This window comes from Benincasa hispida, chromosome 11, assembly GCF_009727055.1.
Source record: "Benincasa hispida cultivar B227 chromosome 11, ASM972705v1, whole genome shotgun sequence".
In the NCBI taxonomy this organism is placed as follows: Eukaryota; Viridiplantae; Streptophyta; class Magnoliopsida; order Cucurbitales; family Cucurbitaceae; genus Benincasa; species Benincasa hispida.
The window spans coordinates 64,936,419-64,953,103 of record NC_052359.1 but is presented as its reverse complement, the minus strand read 5'-3'; the positions used below and the strand labels follow the sequence as shown (position 1 = coordinate 64,953,103).

General features: G+C 32.7%; 3 protein-coding genes and 1 long non-coding RNA gene across 7 annotated transcripts; 2 read left to right on the top strand and 2 right to left on the bottom strand.

The window, feature by feature from the left end:
- Positions 1 to 712: 712 nt before the first annotated feature.
- Positions 713 to 3,785, bottom strand: LOC120091828. Its single transcript, XM_039049970.1, has 2 exons — positions 2,694 to 3,785; positions 713 to 839 (listed from the first exon to the last, which is right to left on the bottom strand). The coding sequence occupies exon 1, from the start codon at positions 3,763 to 3,765 to the stop codon at positions 2,704 to 2,706; it is 1,062 nt and encodes a 353-aa protein (XP_038905898.1). The 5' UTR covers positions 3,766 to 3,785; the 3' UTR covers positions 713 to 839; positions 2,694 to 2,703.
- A 5,839-nt stretch (positions 3,786 to 9,624) lies between these two features.
- Positions 9,625 to 11,689, top strand: LOC120091082 (nudix hydrolase 26, chloroplastic-like). Its single transcript, XM_039048913.1, has 6 exons — positions 9,625 to 9,836; positions 9,928 to 9,978; positions 10,648 to 10,740; positions 10,869 to 10,963; positions 11,214 to 11,328; positions 11,403 to 11,689. Exons 1-6 carry the CDS (start codon positions 9,771 to 9,773, stop codon positions 11,520 to 11,522), a joined length of 540 nt encoding a protein of 179 aa, XP_038904841.1. The 5' UTR covers positions 9,625 to 9,770; the 3' UTR covers positions 11,523 to 11,689.
- Positions 11,690 to 12,627: 938 nt separating this feature from the next.
- On the bottom strand, positions 12,628 to 15,665 carry LOC120091081 (protein CHROMOSOME TRANSMISSION FIDELITY 7). 4 transcript variants are annotated; one of them, XM_039048911.1, is made up of 7 exons: positions 14,954 to 15,651; positions 14,571 to 14,841; positions 14,401 to 14,496; positions 14,220 to 14,288; positions 13,627 to 13,973; positions 12,969 to 13,155; positions 12,628 to 12,891 (listed from the first exon to the last, which is right to left on the bottom strand). In XM_039048911.1, exons 1-6 carry the CDS (start codon positions 15,160 to 15,162, stop codon positions 13,017 to 13,019), a joined length of 1,131 nt encoding a protein of 376 aa, XP_038904839.1. In that variant the 5' UTR covers positions 15,163 to 15,651; the 3' UTR covers positions 12,628 to 12,891; positions 12,969 to 13,016. The 4 variants fall into 4 exon arrangements, with proteins under 4 accessions (XP_038904839.1, XP_038904838.1, XP_038904840.1 ...); XM_039048910.1 differs by having other exon boundaries at positions 12,628 to 12,866; positions 14,954 to 15,649; XM_039048912.1 differs by having other exon boundaries at positions 12,628 to 13,155; positions 13,627 to 13,823; positions 14,954 to 15,665.
- Positions 14,571 to 15,161, top strand: LOC120091083. The gene is made up of 2 exons (XR_005485650.1): positions 14,571 to 14,708; positions 14,780 to 15,161. It is a non-coding gene; the product is annotated as an uncharacterized LOC120091083 (long non-coding RNA).
- Positions 15,666 to 16,685: the final 1,020 nt, after the last annotated feature.

Sequence of the window (16,685 nt, the reverse complement as noted above, 5' to 3'; positions counted from 1 at the left end):
AAAAACTCTTTTTGTCATACTCTTCATTGTCACACTGGCTCAGCTCATTCTCCTACCCATCAAGCGATGAAAGATTATCAAACTTCATTGTTAGAGAGTTTATTTCCATGGTAGCGTATTGAAATTCTCAGAGATTGATGGTTTAATTTTGACATTTTCTTTTTAAAAAAAATTATTATGTTTCAATTGTGTAATCGTATAAATTCAAGTCCTCAAATTTAGTCTCCATAATATCAATAAAATTTAAAATTACTCTAGTCTATGGTTAACCTTTTTTTTTTTTTTTTTGTCTTTTATTTTATTTCGTAGTCTTTTTTATAAAAAATTTAGAAATATATTCGCATTATTGTATCTTCCTTGAATTGACATTATTATTGTTATTATTTTATCAAGTTGATAAAAGTTAAGTTCAAACAAGAAGAAGAAGAATATTAATTTGAAGATATATTGTAAATACAAAATAAACTTGGACTTTTAAAAGTATTAAAATGCAATCAAACCTATAGTAAAAAACCAAAAATATTAAAGTAGATTGAAAGACAGAGAAAAAGAAAAGAAAAAAATTGAACAAAACAAAGTTAGATGGTCTCTTCTTTCCTCTAATAACAACAACACATTTAGAAACAAGTTTTAAGTTTCCAATTTTTCATCTCTCTTTCTATCTACAAATAATCAAATTATTATCTGAATAGGACAAATAGATATGACACTAAAAAATTTTAAAAATAAATAAAAAAAGAAAACATCTCTAAAGTTCAATGTTTCATCATCTCCAAATATGAATGCAAATCTTTCTGCTAAACCCTTATCCTTCGAAGCCACAGACAATGCCTACTTTCCTGATCAAAAAAGAAAAAACTTTTAGACTTATATTGTAAATTTGTAACTTTCTTATTTTTCATTTCATTAATTCTCATTTCTTATTCTTCATAATTTTTAAAGTGTTAAATTACAAATTTAGTCTTTTTATGTCCTAAAAAAAAGCTACAACAAATAAATTAGAATTTCATGTTATAGTTCAATAAATCATCACAAATAAGTTTTATAGTTTGAAAACTACTAACAGAAAGTGAATATGTGATAAAACTGCATAGGTTAAAGTTCATTGGATAAAATAAAAATAAAATGTGTTACATAGAAAATAGATTTGAGGATTGGGTTAATGAGTTAAAAAGTAATTTATATGAATTTTAAACGTTTTGATTTTTCTTCATCTTCATCCTAATTTAAGCTATCATGGTTTTTCTTAATTTTCTTCATCCCACAATAACCCTAGATTCCAAGTGAATCCATTTTATATACATCTTTATTTTTAATCTAATCAACTACTTAAAACTAAATAGAAAAGATCATTTCATGCAAATATATATAGCCAACACTACACATTCAATTTAGGTTAAAATTTTAACTTTCATAAAAATAACAATTTAATCTCTATAATTTACAATTTGTTACGATTTAGTCCATATCATAAAAAATATTATTATGATGTAATCAACTTTCTTACTTATGTATATTGATATACAGAAAAGCAAATGTATTTATAAACTATAAAAACTATGTTGTAATGAATTGATATGTAATTTTGATGATTTTTTTCTATAGCAGAGACTAAATTGCTATAAGTTTTAAAATATAAAAACTAAGAGGCCGTTTATTTTTTGGGAATGTAGATAACCGAAATCTTAGATACCCGTAATTATATATATTAGAAATTATAGATGTCCGACATTTTTAGATTACCATTTTTTTTTGTAGGAATACTTTTGTGGATATCTGGGAATATTTTGATAACTGGGTTTGTTTGGTAGGATTTTACTTAGGAATGTCTTAAATTTACCAGAAGTTCCAAAAATGCTCTTACAACTATTTATTACTTTGTAATTTATTTGATATAATTTGAACTTATATAACATATTTGTTTTTATTAATATGAATTTCTTTTAAAATTTATACAACATATTTTTTTTATGTGTTATTTTTCTCAACTAAATAATATATCATAATTTAAGATTTTTTATAAAATAAAATATTAGTTTAAACTTAAATTTGAATATACTGCTAAAAAATAATGAGAATTATGATATAACTAAAAATATATGATATACATCGTTGACAATATTTATTTTAATTATATAATGTACATGAAAAATAATATGTATGTAAAATAAAAAAAAAAAAAAAAGAATGATAAAAAAAGTAAAATGATGATGCTCACAACTCAGAAATTTGGAAAACACATGTTTCAAGAGGGACATCTAAAACTCTTCAGATGTTCTTTGTCCGAGCATCCTAGGATGCCCAGAAATTTTGATGTCGCTGCATCTCATAGTATCGCAAAACAAATATAATAATCTAGATGCCCATTTTACGAAAATCTAAGATACTCGTTAAACAAATGACCCTAAATTATTAGTTGCTAAAATTTAGAGATTAGTTTATCATTAAAGTTTTGGGACCAAGAAGAGGGAAAAGTTTTTTTAACTGCCAATCTGTAGCTAATTTGTAATGATAACTCTTTATGGGGAAAAAAAAAACTTAAGTTGGAAATTAATTATTGAGAAAAAGATAAATGAAATTGATTATTGAGAAAAAGAAAAAGTAAAAAAAACATTGGAAGCATTAGAAGCTATATTATATACAATACTAGAAAGCGAAGAAGGGTTTGTTAGAAAAAAAGAAAACATTTTTACCGATGGAATTCTAGAGCAGAACCGAACAAATCTTGGGGTTGACGTTGGGGGAGTAAACGACCTTACCGGCGGCGGGTCCGGCAAAGACGAGCTTCAAATCCTCGCAGAACACTCTTATAACAACCCGCCTGGTCCACCAAGACCCATATCGGAAAGTTGTCCAAGCAATAAATCTCAAATTAAAACTCACCGTTCCGGTTGCCTTCTCCTGCCCCAGCTTATCCTCTGTTTCCGCCCAACTACCGGGATCATCCGGACTACTCGACGTCAATTTCACCCTCATTTGGATGCTCTTCTCCACATCCAGAAAAAATGGGTCCCCATAAGACATTGCCAACGTATTGTCTTTGTAGTCCACGAAGCTCTGTACCCGTTCCACATTCACGTTCAGTCTGTGGTTCGGATTTTGTACCGTCATATTCCCGTCCCAGTTCCCGGAGTAATTCGATTTCGAGATGTTGAAATTCACCACGGAAAATGAATCCATTCTGAACACTGGGATTTCAGGGCGGAGGATGATCCACGTCAATATGCTGGACAGAGTCATTATAGCCACAAACAGAATCAACGCCGTCACAATCCCCCGGAGGAATCCCGTGTTCACCGTCTCCGCCCTGTAATTTTGGTGGTTGTTGTAATACGCCGCTGGGGGTGCCTGAGCGTAATAGGGATTGTAAGGAGGGTAATTCCCCGGCGCCGGTGGGTACCCTGGATGTGGGGCTGGAGGGTAACCCATTGCCGGAGGGTAGCAATGGCCTTGAGGAGGAGGGTAGCCCAATGTGGGTGGTGGGTAGACAGGAGGGGGGTTGTTTCCGGCAGAGGGAGGCGGCATGGGAGGTGGGTCGGTGGCCTTGGATTGGGATTGATGATCGTCCGATGAGGAAGCCATTTGGAGGGGTATGCTCTGTTTCTGGTTTTCTCTCTCTCTGTGAATGGATTTGGAGAGAGAGAGAGAGAGAGAGAGAAGAACGAGGAAGGAGAGGAGTTTGAGGGGAAATGGAGGAGGACTTAGAATATGGAGATCTGTTGAGGCTTTTCTTAGAAAAATGACGGAAGGTTCGGACATTGTCATCTTCAACCTCTGTTTTTCTAAACCATTTCCAACGGATAAGAAACAAAGAACAAACTTCTGAATTTATTTTGCTTTCATTTATATTATATCACCTTTCTTTTTCCCTTTTTTTTGGTCTCTATAATTAAAACCTCATAAATTATTTTTGCCGTTATAGTTTTAAGGGGCTTCTAAAAAAAACAAAAAAAAAACATTCGAGGCTCATATTACATTAATATCTCCAACATTATGTTTTACAAAAGAACGTTTTTCACTCTCATATGTATAAATATTAAAAAGGTTCACTTGCTTTACCATCCCATTAATGATTTAATTTTTTTTCCAAAAAATTTCCTATTTCCAATTAAACTTCTCCTACATGTCCATTTAGTTTCAATCGACGATAAACGAGGACTTTTTCAATCGATGATAGACGAGGGCTTCTTCTTTCTTCTTCTTCATTCAATTGGCGGCCAACGATCAACGACAAGGCCAATGCAATATCAACAGTAGAAAGAGGTTAATCTTTAACCTCGATTATTGAATTCCAACGAAGGTTTATATTGAATTGATACGAGAGACGAGGATTTTTCTTCATTCGACACCATTCTTCTTTGTTCTTTTTTATTTGACTACCAATGTTCAACCAATAGGCCAACAGAGAATCGATGGCCAACGGATGTTCATCTTGAACCGAAAGCCCGAGACTATCGACAACCAACAGGAGGTTTATTTTGAACCTCCACTATCGACAAAAATGAAAGCGACAACCTACAGCAATCGATAGCCAAATTATGGAGATGAAGCAATCAGCTTCAATATACAACATATTTCGTAAAAAAGAGGTATCTTTATTATAGATAAATCCGAGGTATCTTTATTATAGATAAATCCTACTTCCTATGTAAAAAACCGAAAAAGGTATATCCCTCTATGATATTACTATAAACTATGAATCATAACTACTCTATTATATTAGAATAATGGGAATCTCAATATTACCATGCTTGCCTACACTACTCATCTTATCAACTAGTAATTGTTGAAACTCAACAAACGACATTTGATGATAAAAATCTATTTTAGCTACTTTGTAATTAATGTAATTATCTCTCTCGTTGAAACGATCGACATACAAGATTGGAACAATAAGAGTACCTACAAAATGTAGTACATAATACATAAAAAATACAAAATGATTATTTAAATAACTCATATATCATATACATCTCATTATGCAAACAATTATAATAACAGATTCAATATATACTCAGTATATAGATTTTGAATAGTAAGATTTCCTATAAAAGGTAGTACATAAAAAAATCATATTTTAGAACTGACTTTTAAAAAATAACGCATATATTATTGTTAAATGAGAAATTTTAGACCAACCACAAATTGTTACGTCATTTACTAAATCAATGACGAATTCCAAATCATCAAATTTGGGACCAATTAGGAGTTGACATGTATCCCAAATTCCGATGACGCTACTTGTTTTCATCACAAGTGTTGAATTGAGTAAAATAACTTAGCCCAATTTGATGTTATAATTTGGACTTTGGTCACGTTAAGCCCAAAAATGGGCTTAATTTTGCCCACGAAACCCACTAGAGAACTTTATAAATAGAGGAGCTCTTCTCATTTGTGGGAGTTAGCAATTCTACATTCAGAGCCTAAAGGGAATTCTCTAAGACTCATTAACTCCGGAAGCTGACCACACTGGAAGATTGAAGTCCTTTGGTGATATAAGTATTCTTCCAAGACTCCAATTTCAAGAATATCCACACGCTCAAGAATATCCACACGCTCTACTTCCATATATCAAACATACACATTCAACCAAGAGAGAATCAAAGGATCGAGTACTATAGATTTTTATAAATCTGCATCAACACAAGTTCAACTCCACAAAACAAGTTTCTTCGGAAACCTTGTGTGAACAATTATATATATATCAATACACAAATAAATATAACAACAAAATCAATTATACCTCAGTGTACAATAAAAAATAATAAAAAATACAAATAGTAAAATGTATACCCAACATTGAATTTTCAAATTAACCAATTTCATACCGAGGAAGAACATGCAAAAAAAAAAAAAAAAACTATTAAATCTGCAAAAAAGAAATAAAAACCAAAAAACGAAATGCATAAAAAATACGTAGAGTTCACGGAGGAAAAAATAATGGAGAAACAAATAGAATAAAGAAGAAAAACTGCATGAATAATGGCAAGGGGAAGAAGAAGAGAATGCATGAAGAAAATGAAATTGAAAGCATGAAGATATGGAAAAAAAATGAAATAAAAAACATGAAAAAACGAAGATGAATACGAAGGGAGTAGAAGAAATAATGCATGAAGACAATGAAAATAAAAAAAAAAAATGTATGAAAATATCGACTAAAGGAGAAAAAAACACACACTTTTCTATTGCGCCAAAGGAGAGAGATGAAGAAGCAGAAACAAGAATCATTAAAAAGAGATTTTTACCTAATAAAAATTAAAAATGAATTAGCATATGAACCATCATTCTTAGGCACCTTAGACAATACACGAAGTACAATAAAATATGACTCAAATAATGATTACACCCAAACTAATGATATAAAACGAAAATAAAAAAATAAAAAAATAATTATACACAAAACAATAATGAAAAATGAAATTAAAAAAATCGATAAATTTATTTAAAAAAAAGGCATTCATTGGAAAAATACAAATATGACCAAAAGATATCTAGTTTTAATTTCTGTAAATGTTTTTCTATTTTATTTACATGACAATCATTTCGTGTGTGGTCTATTTTTGTTGATTTTGTCAATGGATTGTATTCAAATTTAAAAGTTACAAAAAATGTTAAAAAACTACTTGGGAATATTCAATTCAACTACTCTAGTATTTACATGTTATTCAACTCTAATGAGAATAAGAATTGCAATTAAATTCGGATGACAACTTTTAAAGCTGTAAGAAACTAGTTCCAACGTGGTTGGTACAAGCATTTGATAGTTGAAAAAAATTAATTATCAAAATTATTTTCGAATTATGTTGGATTTTCTAAATAATTGAGTTTCGATATATTATCTTATGAATATTATATAATTTATATTGAAATTAAATTATGAGATCTCTATGTTTATCATTTATGATAATTATGTTGGATCTCGATGTTGAATTTTAAATTGAAAAACAACATGATGCTTATCCATTCTTTCAGTACAATAATTGTGAGTATGGAGAATTGAACCTTCCACTTATGTAACGTCAATTACCCTTTGTCCTCACTCGCATGCATCCTAAGAAAACTCCCAAAGGAGTTCTTAAGATTGAGCCACAAAAAATGAAGGTGCACCTTGTTGGATATTACATAAGGCTTCCTTTTTACACATTATCAAATAAATTCAAATTTCAACCATAAAAATGAGACATTTCAAATTTGAAGCTGTTTTTCTTTTTCCCCCTTTTCTTTTGATAATGATAAGTCTAAGCGTTATTGGAACATACTCTCTAAAGTCTAGGGATATTTGATATAAATTAATCTAAATAATAATTTGAAAGTAATTTGCAGGAAAAATATAATTCTATCAATAAATACGGTTTTCTAAACCACAAAATGATGGATACAACGCTATCTCATTGGACTTCCTTTTGGTCAAAATCAAAGAAAGACCGGTCTTGGCAGGCTACCAAAAAGTGGCAATGCCAATGGCAACAATTTCTCTTTTAATTATTATATTTGTGAAACGGAAAATTTTAAAAATATGGTTTGAAATCCCCTTTTAGGTTGAATTTTGAATGGAACATTCTTCCTTTTCCCAAGGAAATTCATTAAATTAGAAATATAAATATTATGAATTGAATTAAGCTAAAGACCCATTTGACACCATCCATAAAATCAGGTAGTCTAAGTGTAAAAAGAGAAAAGACAAAGATCATCTCAAGAATGAACAAAAATGTTTGATCGACCTCAAGAATCTTCCAATCAATTAGTATTGAAGAGTTTGTCTTGCAAGTAAATGTGAAACAAGGACAACTATTACTATACTAGAATCACAACAACAACCAGAGGAAGAAAAAGACAAGAAAAGATGGTTGTTTGAAACTTGTCTAATAATCTTTTGAAAATCGAAATAACTAGCTTCAATAATAAAATCCTCATATTTTTTAATTCCCATCTTTAAGGTTAGCTTGAAAGCGATTCAATATTTTATTAAAGGAAATCCCAATCCAACCCTCAACATGACACAATACAGATGCATGAACGGAGGAGCGAATGGTCATTTTTTATGGACTATAAAACGAAATATCAAGAATTAGAAACGTCTCTTTCAACAATAAATTTCAACCAAAAACAAGAATTAATATCACAGAAAAGAGGATAAATTTAACTGAAAAATAACACTAATATTAATGATAATATCAATATTGAAAAAAGTACTCTTGTTCCGGTCCAAGGTCGTAGAAACTGCACAGAACGTAATTTTTTCCCCTTACGTTTCACAAAAAAGAAAATAAAAAAGAAAAAAGAAAAAAAGGAAAACTCTTTCCTCCTTTTGGTCAAAATAGTCTCACAATTTTAAAAGAAAAAAATAGGTGGATTGTGGACCCACCTACTTCGCTATGATCAACGGCTGCGATCCTTTCTCCTGAAGGTATCCAAATGATCAAATCATAGCCAATGGAAGACTTTGGTACACTCTTCTTACGATGTACTCGACTTCACAGGATTTCTCCTCTCACCATTCCCTCTCCTCTTCTCCTACCTACTCTGTTATTCACACGCAGCGCACAAAACATGAAGACCAAAATAAGCTAAATTCGGGTCGGATCTTTAATCGGATTCTTTTATGGGTCGGGCAATTGGACCCGCGTGTGACCGGAATCCTGCCGTCACGGCGTCGTTGGCGCAGCAGTGAAATCCAGCCGCCACCCCGGTCTCTTTCGCACTCAGGCAATCACGGCAGGCTGTCGTTTCCGATCTCGCAGTACCGTTCCGGCCGCCATCTCTGCCCATCGTCAGATTGCCTAGCCGTATGCTCGTTAAGTACTTCTCCTTTTCCAACTGCAGCTTCCGAATTCGCTCTTCGTATTCGTATCGATCCATCACCGGCGAGATGAAGCCAGAGAGCAATTCGTTTTCAATGCCAGTGTTTCGTCTCAACAACATCACATTCTCCGGTGGATTCTTCTTCTTTGATTGATTCGTCTTTGTTTTCGTCTTCGTTGCCGACGAGAAGTAATATTCATCTTCGTTGTCGTGGATGACCTTTCGCCTCCTCTCACGTCTTGACCGTTTCAAAACCACAAGAAAGAAACTGTCCTTCTCGCCGGAGATTGCGCCGAAATTGACTTTCCCGGTGATTGGAATTCTCCGCCGAATCTTTGTCGAGGAATCCAGAGCGATCTTATACTCCGCGAGGTAAACCGTGAACTGATGCGATGAGATTCCAATCATCTTGCTCAAAATCGACTGGAAATTCTTGAACTCCATCGAAGAAGAAACGATAACGGAACCGATGTTGGAATCTCGTTCACCGTCGTGGAAAACGATCGGGAATGAAACGCCCTCGACGGTCTCCGCCATCGCCGCTGCAAATTAATGAATTGTTCTTCAATTGGGGAACAGAAGGAAAAGCTCTCATAAAGAACGAATGAAGGAGGGTTTTACGGAGAAATCTTGAAGGAGGCTATATGCTGCTATGGGAGGTTTTGCTTTTACAGAGTGGGTTTTAGGTTTTTATGGCAACGACAAAGCGGTGAGGGTATTTTCGGAATAAAGAATGAGATTTGTGGCCTTGGTACCTAAGGAATCAAGACGGAGAACTTAGAAGGAAATTTCAAAACGTTTTTATATAGAAGGAAAGAGACTTGGGAATCAAGTAAAAATAAAACGACATCGTAATGGTCAGCTTGGGTATGTTTTGACCAAAATACCCCTGTTATGTAATTAAATTCTCGTCAACGCCTAATTGGAAGGAGCTTCTGCTGTGTTCGTCTTCTTCTTCATCATCATCCATGGAGTTTCCTCCAGAAGGTTACAGAAGAGGCGTTGGGATTTGTCTTTTTAATTCTTCTGGAAAAGTAATTTCGATTCGTCGTCTTCTTCTTTCTCTGTTATCTCGATTTCTTCTGATAATAATTTATTCATCTCTGTCCAATTACTCTTTTGCAGATTTTTGCAGCTTCGAGGTTGAACAGGCCTGAAATCTGGGAAATGCCTCAGGTAGTTTCTATTCCGTCGTATTTTGAGCTTTATTCATTGGGAAACATGAAAGTACCGTCTCTCTGCTTTTCTTTAAGTACTTCTCTCGCTTTATTCTGTGCGAATTAGGGCATATATCTATAGGTTCCATCTCTGATTTCCTTGTGGGAATATCCGAAAATTCTTTGTTGAGCCCCCTTTTTGAAGAACTCTTTAGATTTTCTAGTACTCGACAGAGAAATTCGAGGATCCTCTGAAATGAGAAGGGGATTTTTAATTAGTTGTACTCATTTCTCTCGAATTTACTCTTATGGTGCTGTGGGTTCTGGTTCTTTCCATTAGAGAATTGTATTAGCTTTCAGAAAGCTGTTTATGCTACCTGATGATAATATTCAATGGCTGGTGTTTCTTTGACAATTTTGTGTGATTCTCTTCTTTTCAATCATGAGACTGAGAGGTGTTGGAAATTATGTCTTTTATCTTGTTTACAATTGGAGTTTCTACATGAGTTAGCTTACGTAAAATTTAACTAGGAAACTCATAATTGACTTGAAATGGTGGATTGATCCAATAACTTCAAAGTCATAAGAAGGCAATAAAAGTTCTCTTATTGCCTGCTTGCGGAACTTGAAGCTTGTGGAGGATCATCCATAGATTTTTGTTCCTTGATAATGATTTTCCATTATACAGGGTGGTATAAATGAAGGCGAAGATCTCAAAACTGCAGCCAAGAGAGAGCTCATCGAAGAAACAGGAATAGTTTCTGCAGAAATTATTGCAGAGGTATGCATCTTGAGATGCTTCCAGATATATAACTCTACAGCCTCCATATCTCGTCTTTACATTGTATGATGAGCTTCAGAAATAGCTTCATTTAAATCGGGACTGATTCGATCCATGGTTAAATATAGCTACCCTACTGGCTTTCGTACGATTTCTCGCCTGAAGTCAGCATCAAACACATTAAACACTGGGGAGTAAGATACAAAGGCCAAACCCATAAGTGGTATTGCCACCTAAAAATCTGACTCCTATAACCTTTTGATGTTAAGGAATCTCCTTTTTTGGAAAGTGTTCCTACAGTTTTTTGCTTTCTTGGTATAATCTTATTGTTTGTCCTTAAAAAACAAATTGTTTGCGAATGTGGTAACTGTTTGTTTTTTTCAGCTTCAAAAACTTGACCGACGTGTATGGATTATGTTATTTCCCCTTCAAACTTCCGTGTTCATTTGATCGACCCTAAAGCTCGTGAACAGGTTTCTGATGAAGTTAACCGGAAAAGACGAAGAGATAAATCTTCTGGGCAATGGAACTGAAAGGCAAGAGTTTGGGGAATGGTCATGGATGTCAATTGAACGGTTACTGAACCAAGTGAGTAAACAACTTTTAGCTTCCTTCTTTCCCCTGCAACAATTTCTTTGAAATCATTACAATCGTTTGAACAGGCTAACAAATCCCGGAAACCTGTTTATGAACAAGTGATGAAGGAATTTGGTAAGTTCATACATGGAAATGGGGATAATGACATTTCTCTCAAGCAGAGTGAAACCCAATTGGTTAGCTGAAGTATTCAAATTCTGCTATGGGAAGAAGATAATTTTATTTATCGATCATACCACGATCATTATACAACTGTATATCATATGAATCACAGGTTCATAGAAAATGTTATATACTCATATCTAACTTTCATTGTTCAAATAAGAATGCCTTCGTTTAAAGGTTTTGATAACTAGGCAGATATGTTTGATCCTTTTGGAATTTGGAAGAGTGGTGAATTAATGTTCATATTTAAAATCTGAGGCCAAGATATTGGAATCAGAACCTTAACTAATTTGTGTAGCTGTAAAAGGATTTGAGTGTCCAAATATGAGATTGTAAATGATCTCCATGGGCTTGATTTTGACGCTCTTCTACTTTTAACCTTTGCCTTTTTGCTTTAAGGCCACGTTTGGAGGATCTTATTGCTTATTTTTTTAATCCTTTTGTACTTTACTCTCCAAGTTTTCTTAGAGAGTTGTTTAACATGGAGTTTCGAAATTTGTGTTCTATACTATTGAGTTAGAATTTTTTTCAATAATAAAAAATTTGATTTCAAATTTTCCTACATTATTTGTGGTACATTTTGATTAGATATTTAAGATAATGTTTGGAATATGTTTAATTTAATTCTAGGTTAATGTTAGATTTGAAATAGTATTTTAAAAATTTTATGAAACTAGATTTGGTATAAAAATTTGACGATGCCCAAATTCAAAATTTATCTAATTTATCTTTTGATTTAAATTTGACCAAATTTTAGATTAGAATTTGAATCAAAATTCATAATTTGATAATATTCCAAATTGGTAAGTTTATTTAAAATATTTATTTATTTAGAGTTATGGAAAACATTGGAGAAGAGAGAAAAAAAGCATATGACTTTTAAACAAAAACAAAACGATAAACAAATATTAAACGTGTTATTCATGATTATTCTTCTAAGGGAAAATTCTAGTCTCCTTTGTGTTGCATTAATAATAATTCTGTCCCAATCATATTTCTAATTGCAAGAATAGAATATAGTTTGACATTGATACTAATTCCAATTCATTGTATAATTTCTATCGACTCTAATCTCATTGTCACTAGTAAAACAAGACTACCATACATCGACTAAAGTGGACAGAGTAGACAATAACTTAGTGCCTCGAATTTTCATAAACTAATCGCAATATGCATTTACACAATTGTTTCTACTCTCTGTTGGCTTTGTCAAGAAAAAGAAACTTAAGCACGTTGAGTGAAGCTACTTTTCACCTTTATTATGATGAACCCAGAGCTGTTTCAGTCTCAAGTGATGAATTCCCTCCTGTAAAAGCATGTGGCACCTCCTCAAACACCACCACCAGAGGCATCTGCTTTGCCACCTGCAGAATCCACAGCAGAAAAAGTCTGTTTCTTCATTTCTTGAATGAACCATATAATTTTCCCATCATTCATGAGAACTATGTCCCCCCTGCTTGGTTTACCTTCTTTGTCCAGGCTAAATATGAACCCTCTCCAAGATTTCGATATCCTTAGATCAGAATGCTGCTTTTGTACACCAATATAGACTTGGAGCTTACATATTTTGATGCCAATGCCATTCCAGAAGAAGTTGGCTGAGAGAATGCCAATTGAGAGCACTCGAGGGCAGCTCTCTTGTAGAAGCTTTTCCTGGAGCAGAAAAAAGGAAGTTGAAGAACCCAATTGTTGTGCTGTTTGACCAAAAACTACATAAAAATTTATAAGCCGATTACATAAAATAAGTACCCGGAAAAACAAAGACATTTATCTATTAATAATAAGCAAAGGGCTTATAAACCCACGGTGAAGAGATTTGACGATACAACGGTTCGGGTTGTTTTAACCTGCAGCCCCATTCTAGAAGTGTGTCTGAACAAACCTCTTGGTACTTGTCCTTTCATTGATGTCAATAAGGGAAACTTCCTAGCAATTAGTATCTAGTTATGTCTAGTGATGTTTGCCCTTCCCAAGAAAAGTATGTCTAATAATTCAATAGAAGTAGCATGTTGTTGTCAATGTAATGCAATTATTCCAATTTTATAAGGTGGTTTGCTGGGTTTCAGCATCTGTAAGAGAAAATTAGGAAAAGGTAATGATGTTAACGTCTTTATACTTGTTTACCTTGCAGCATCTAGCAATCGGCTGGCAATATGCTTTCTTCTATTGGCAGGAGTAACCCAAATTGCTCGAATTCCACAAACAGCAGGAACAGGTTCTTCTTCACATAAAATTGCACCATTCATGTTCATTTCCAATGCCTCAGGATTATTAGTAGGTTTCTTCAAAATGGCTTCTCTCTGGAAAGTGATGTTACCAAACTGCAAGGTAGTTGAATTTGGTTTTGAATCCTTTATCTTAGACACTTCGGTTCTTTCGTCCAGAAAACATGAGACAACTTTATAAGCTTTCGTTATTGGTTCTACTACTAGACATCCTACAATTCTCTGGGATGAAACAAACAGATAAACCTGCAGTTGGGATAAGAAAAGTAAGTGCAGAAACATGATAGTCAAGAACTACAGAATATGCAAAGTGGAAATCTAGGAATAAAACTAGAAAATGAAAACATTGAGAACATAAAAAAGCAGACTCAATCCTGAAATTGATGGCATAATAAATTAGATGCCCAATTATACATATTCAGATGGATGTGTGCAAAAGAATCAACATGATCCAGAACTCTGAAATTGCCCAGTTCACATTAAGTTAAGCACCTGATAATTCTTATGCAATATCCATCCACTTCCCAGCTCTTTCTCCATCATCTTGACCACCTCTTCAACCTTCCAATATAACAGAATTGATTAAGATTAAGAAAAATGTTAGGTTAGCTCAACATAACTAAATTTCACCAAGTATTCCACTTCAACAGTCCAAATTTAACAGAGTTTGGACCTTGTGCTTATGAGCAGAGGGGTCAGAATCCAACACCAACAGAATACGGCCGCCTTCAACAGAGGGAATATCGATAACCCTTTCGTGAGTCCATCCCTACCAACGGTGCAAAAATCCAATTAGAAAGATACCCAGAAAGAAACCGGAGAAAATAAAACGTTGGGTGTTACCTTAAATTGGATTCCACAAGTGTATTTCTTATGAAATGCTTTATGAGATTGTTCATCGTCTTCATCCCCACGAGCATATTTGATTCCACAGGTGGAACAAAAATGGAGCAAAAAATCAGACTGACCAAAAAGTAAATGGTACTGAGCATAGCTTCTTTTCTTGTTCTTGACCAGAATTTTGGTCGATGACGCTAATTCTGATTTTGCAGACGAATCGTCTGGAATTGGAATTTTTGTCTCCAAGTCGACGCATTGTGGACTTGTCACATTCCTTAGAATTAAACGAAAAGGATTTCATCAATAACAGCCAATTACAATTTCTGGGGAGGAAGAGGAAGAAGAAGAAGAAGAAGAAGAAGAAGAAGAAGAAGAATGTGGGGTACCTGCGCTTATAGGTGTTGATATATTGGTGCTCTGCCTTTTCCCAGATCTTTAATGTTCCATAGTCGCTGTCGTCAGCGTTTGAATTCAAGGGTTCCGGCGACCTGTGTGATGAAATCGAAGAAGGGCGTTTGAAGAAGGTGCTGATTTTAGATTGCATGATTGGAAAGATTTCAATTGCAAGTTCAGGACAAGAAGGTTCATTCTGCATTTGTTGTCTTCTTTGTGGTTCTTAGATTGTGGCAGATTTTGCCGCCATGGGGATTGCTGAAATTTTGTTCTCCCGCCCTTTTCTTTTGAAAAATTATTTAAACTTTTTTTTTTTTTATTTAAATCCTATTTTAATCTTAGTCCTCAAACTTTAAACAAATATTCATTTTCATTTTTAGATTTTTAGAAAGTATTTATTTTAGTTTTACCATAAAAATTATATTGACCTTTAACCGAAATGTGGGTGAGTTTATATTTTTTTATGCCTAGACTTGAGATGTATTGAGCAAGATGAAAATAAAGTAAAATATCAATAACAAACATGCCAAAATAACGAATGTCCAAAATTTTAAACTAAAAATAGTTTTTTAATTTTTTCACTTTGCCAGCTTATTCAAAATTAAGGCTCTAGAATTTTTAACGTAGCTAACTTATTTGGTAACTTGATCCTTAAAAAATAAGTCATCCATCTTGTTAAAGAGTTAGTGAAATCTTAATGTGCCAGGGATCAAAATAAAAATTGAGAGATTAAAACGAACATTTTTAAAAGTTTCAAACGAAAATAAAACAATATTCAAAGTAACTAAAAGAAATATTTTAAAAATTTAAAGACTAAAATAAAACATTAATTGAGGAACCAAAATAAGATTCAAATCTCAATTTTTTTAATATAATTTATATTTCAAAATTTAAATTATATAATAACTTATATCTTGCTATTGAGTTTTGACTATAAAAGGAAAGGAATTATATATATAGAGAGAGAGAAGATGCAAAATGAAAGGGGACAACAATTATATCCTAAATAGTGAAGTTTTTGGTTGAAAAGAAATTTGGGAGATGTATATAAATTTTGGGTTTGTCCCTCTTCTAAATTAGCATTTAAGTATTTTTTTTTCCTTAAAAAATAGATTTGAGTAGAATGACTCAGTGGACATGAAAGATTCAAACTAGATTATTAACACGTATTTATATTAGTTGAATTAAATTTGAAAAAAATATTATTAACTTAAGAAAAAGAATTTATATCATAAATAGTGAAGTTTTGAAAAGAAATTTGGAAAATATATAATATATATTTTGGGTTTTATCATTTTCTAAGTTCAATTTAAGTATGTTTTTTTAAAAAATTACAAATTGGATTTAAAGATGGAAAGTACAAATTTATCAATCAGTTGAGCTAAATTAAAAAAAAAAAAAATTGATTTAAAGATGTGTAAATTTTATATATGTATATATAATTTTGATATTCATGCTAAGGTTCATAATTATTTTTTTTCAAAAGAAGAGCTAAAGTTAATAAATTTACATTTACGTATATATAAGTTTCATCATCCTAAAAGTTTTTTTTCTTCGAAGAACGTTATTCTAAGAGTTGGATTCTTACATATGTATGCTTTTTGTTTTATATATAGTTTTAAGAAAAATTAATTTTTTAAATACAATATAAAGGAGATTCAAACATTTTTTAATCACTGGCAAAAAGAATATAGCACAATTGAATTGACATAACATTGAATAATT

What these genes read in the sequence shown, in the direction of transcription:
- LOC120091828 (XM_039049970.1), bottom strand. Translation starts at nt 3,765, where the DNA reads ATGACAATGTCCGAACCTTCCGTCATTTTTCTAAGAAAAGCCTCAACA.
- LOC120091082 (XM_039048913.1), top strand. Translation starts at nt 9,771, where the DNA reads ATGGAGTTTCCTCCAGAAGGTTACAGAAGAGGCGTTGGGATTTGTCTT. An exon ending in TTTTTAATTCTTCTGGAAAA is followed by an intron (nt 9,837 to 9,927) that starts GTAATTTCGATT and finishes ACTCTTTTGCAG; the next exon opens with ATTTTTGCAGCTTCGAGGTT. An exon ending in TTGAACGGTTACTGAACCAA is followed by an intron (nt 11,329 to 11,402) that starts GTGAGTAAACAA and finishes TCGTTTGAACAG; the next exon opens with GCTAACAAATCCCGGAAACC.
- LOC120091081 (XM_039048911.1), bottom strand. Translation starts at nt 15,162, where the DNA reads ATGCAGAATGAACCTTCTTGTCCTGAACTTGCAATTGAAATCTTTCCA. An exon ending in ATCAACACCTATAAGCGCAG is followed by an intron (nt 14,842 to 14,953) that starts GTACCCCACATT and finishes TTTAATTCTAAG; the next exon opens with GAATGTGACAAGTCCACAAT. An exon ending in CGATTGCTAGATGCTGCAAG is followed by an intron (nt 13,156 to 13,626) that starts GTAAACAAGTAT and finishes TTTCTGCTCCAG; the next exon opens with GAAAAGCTTCTACAAGAGAG.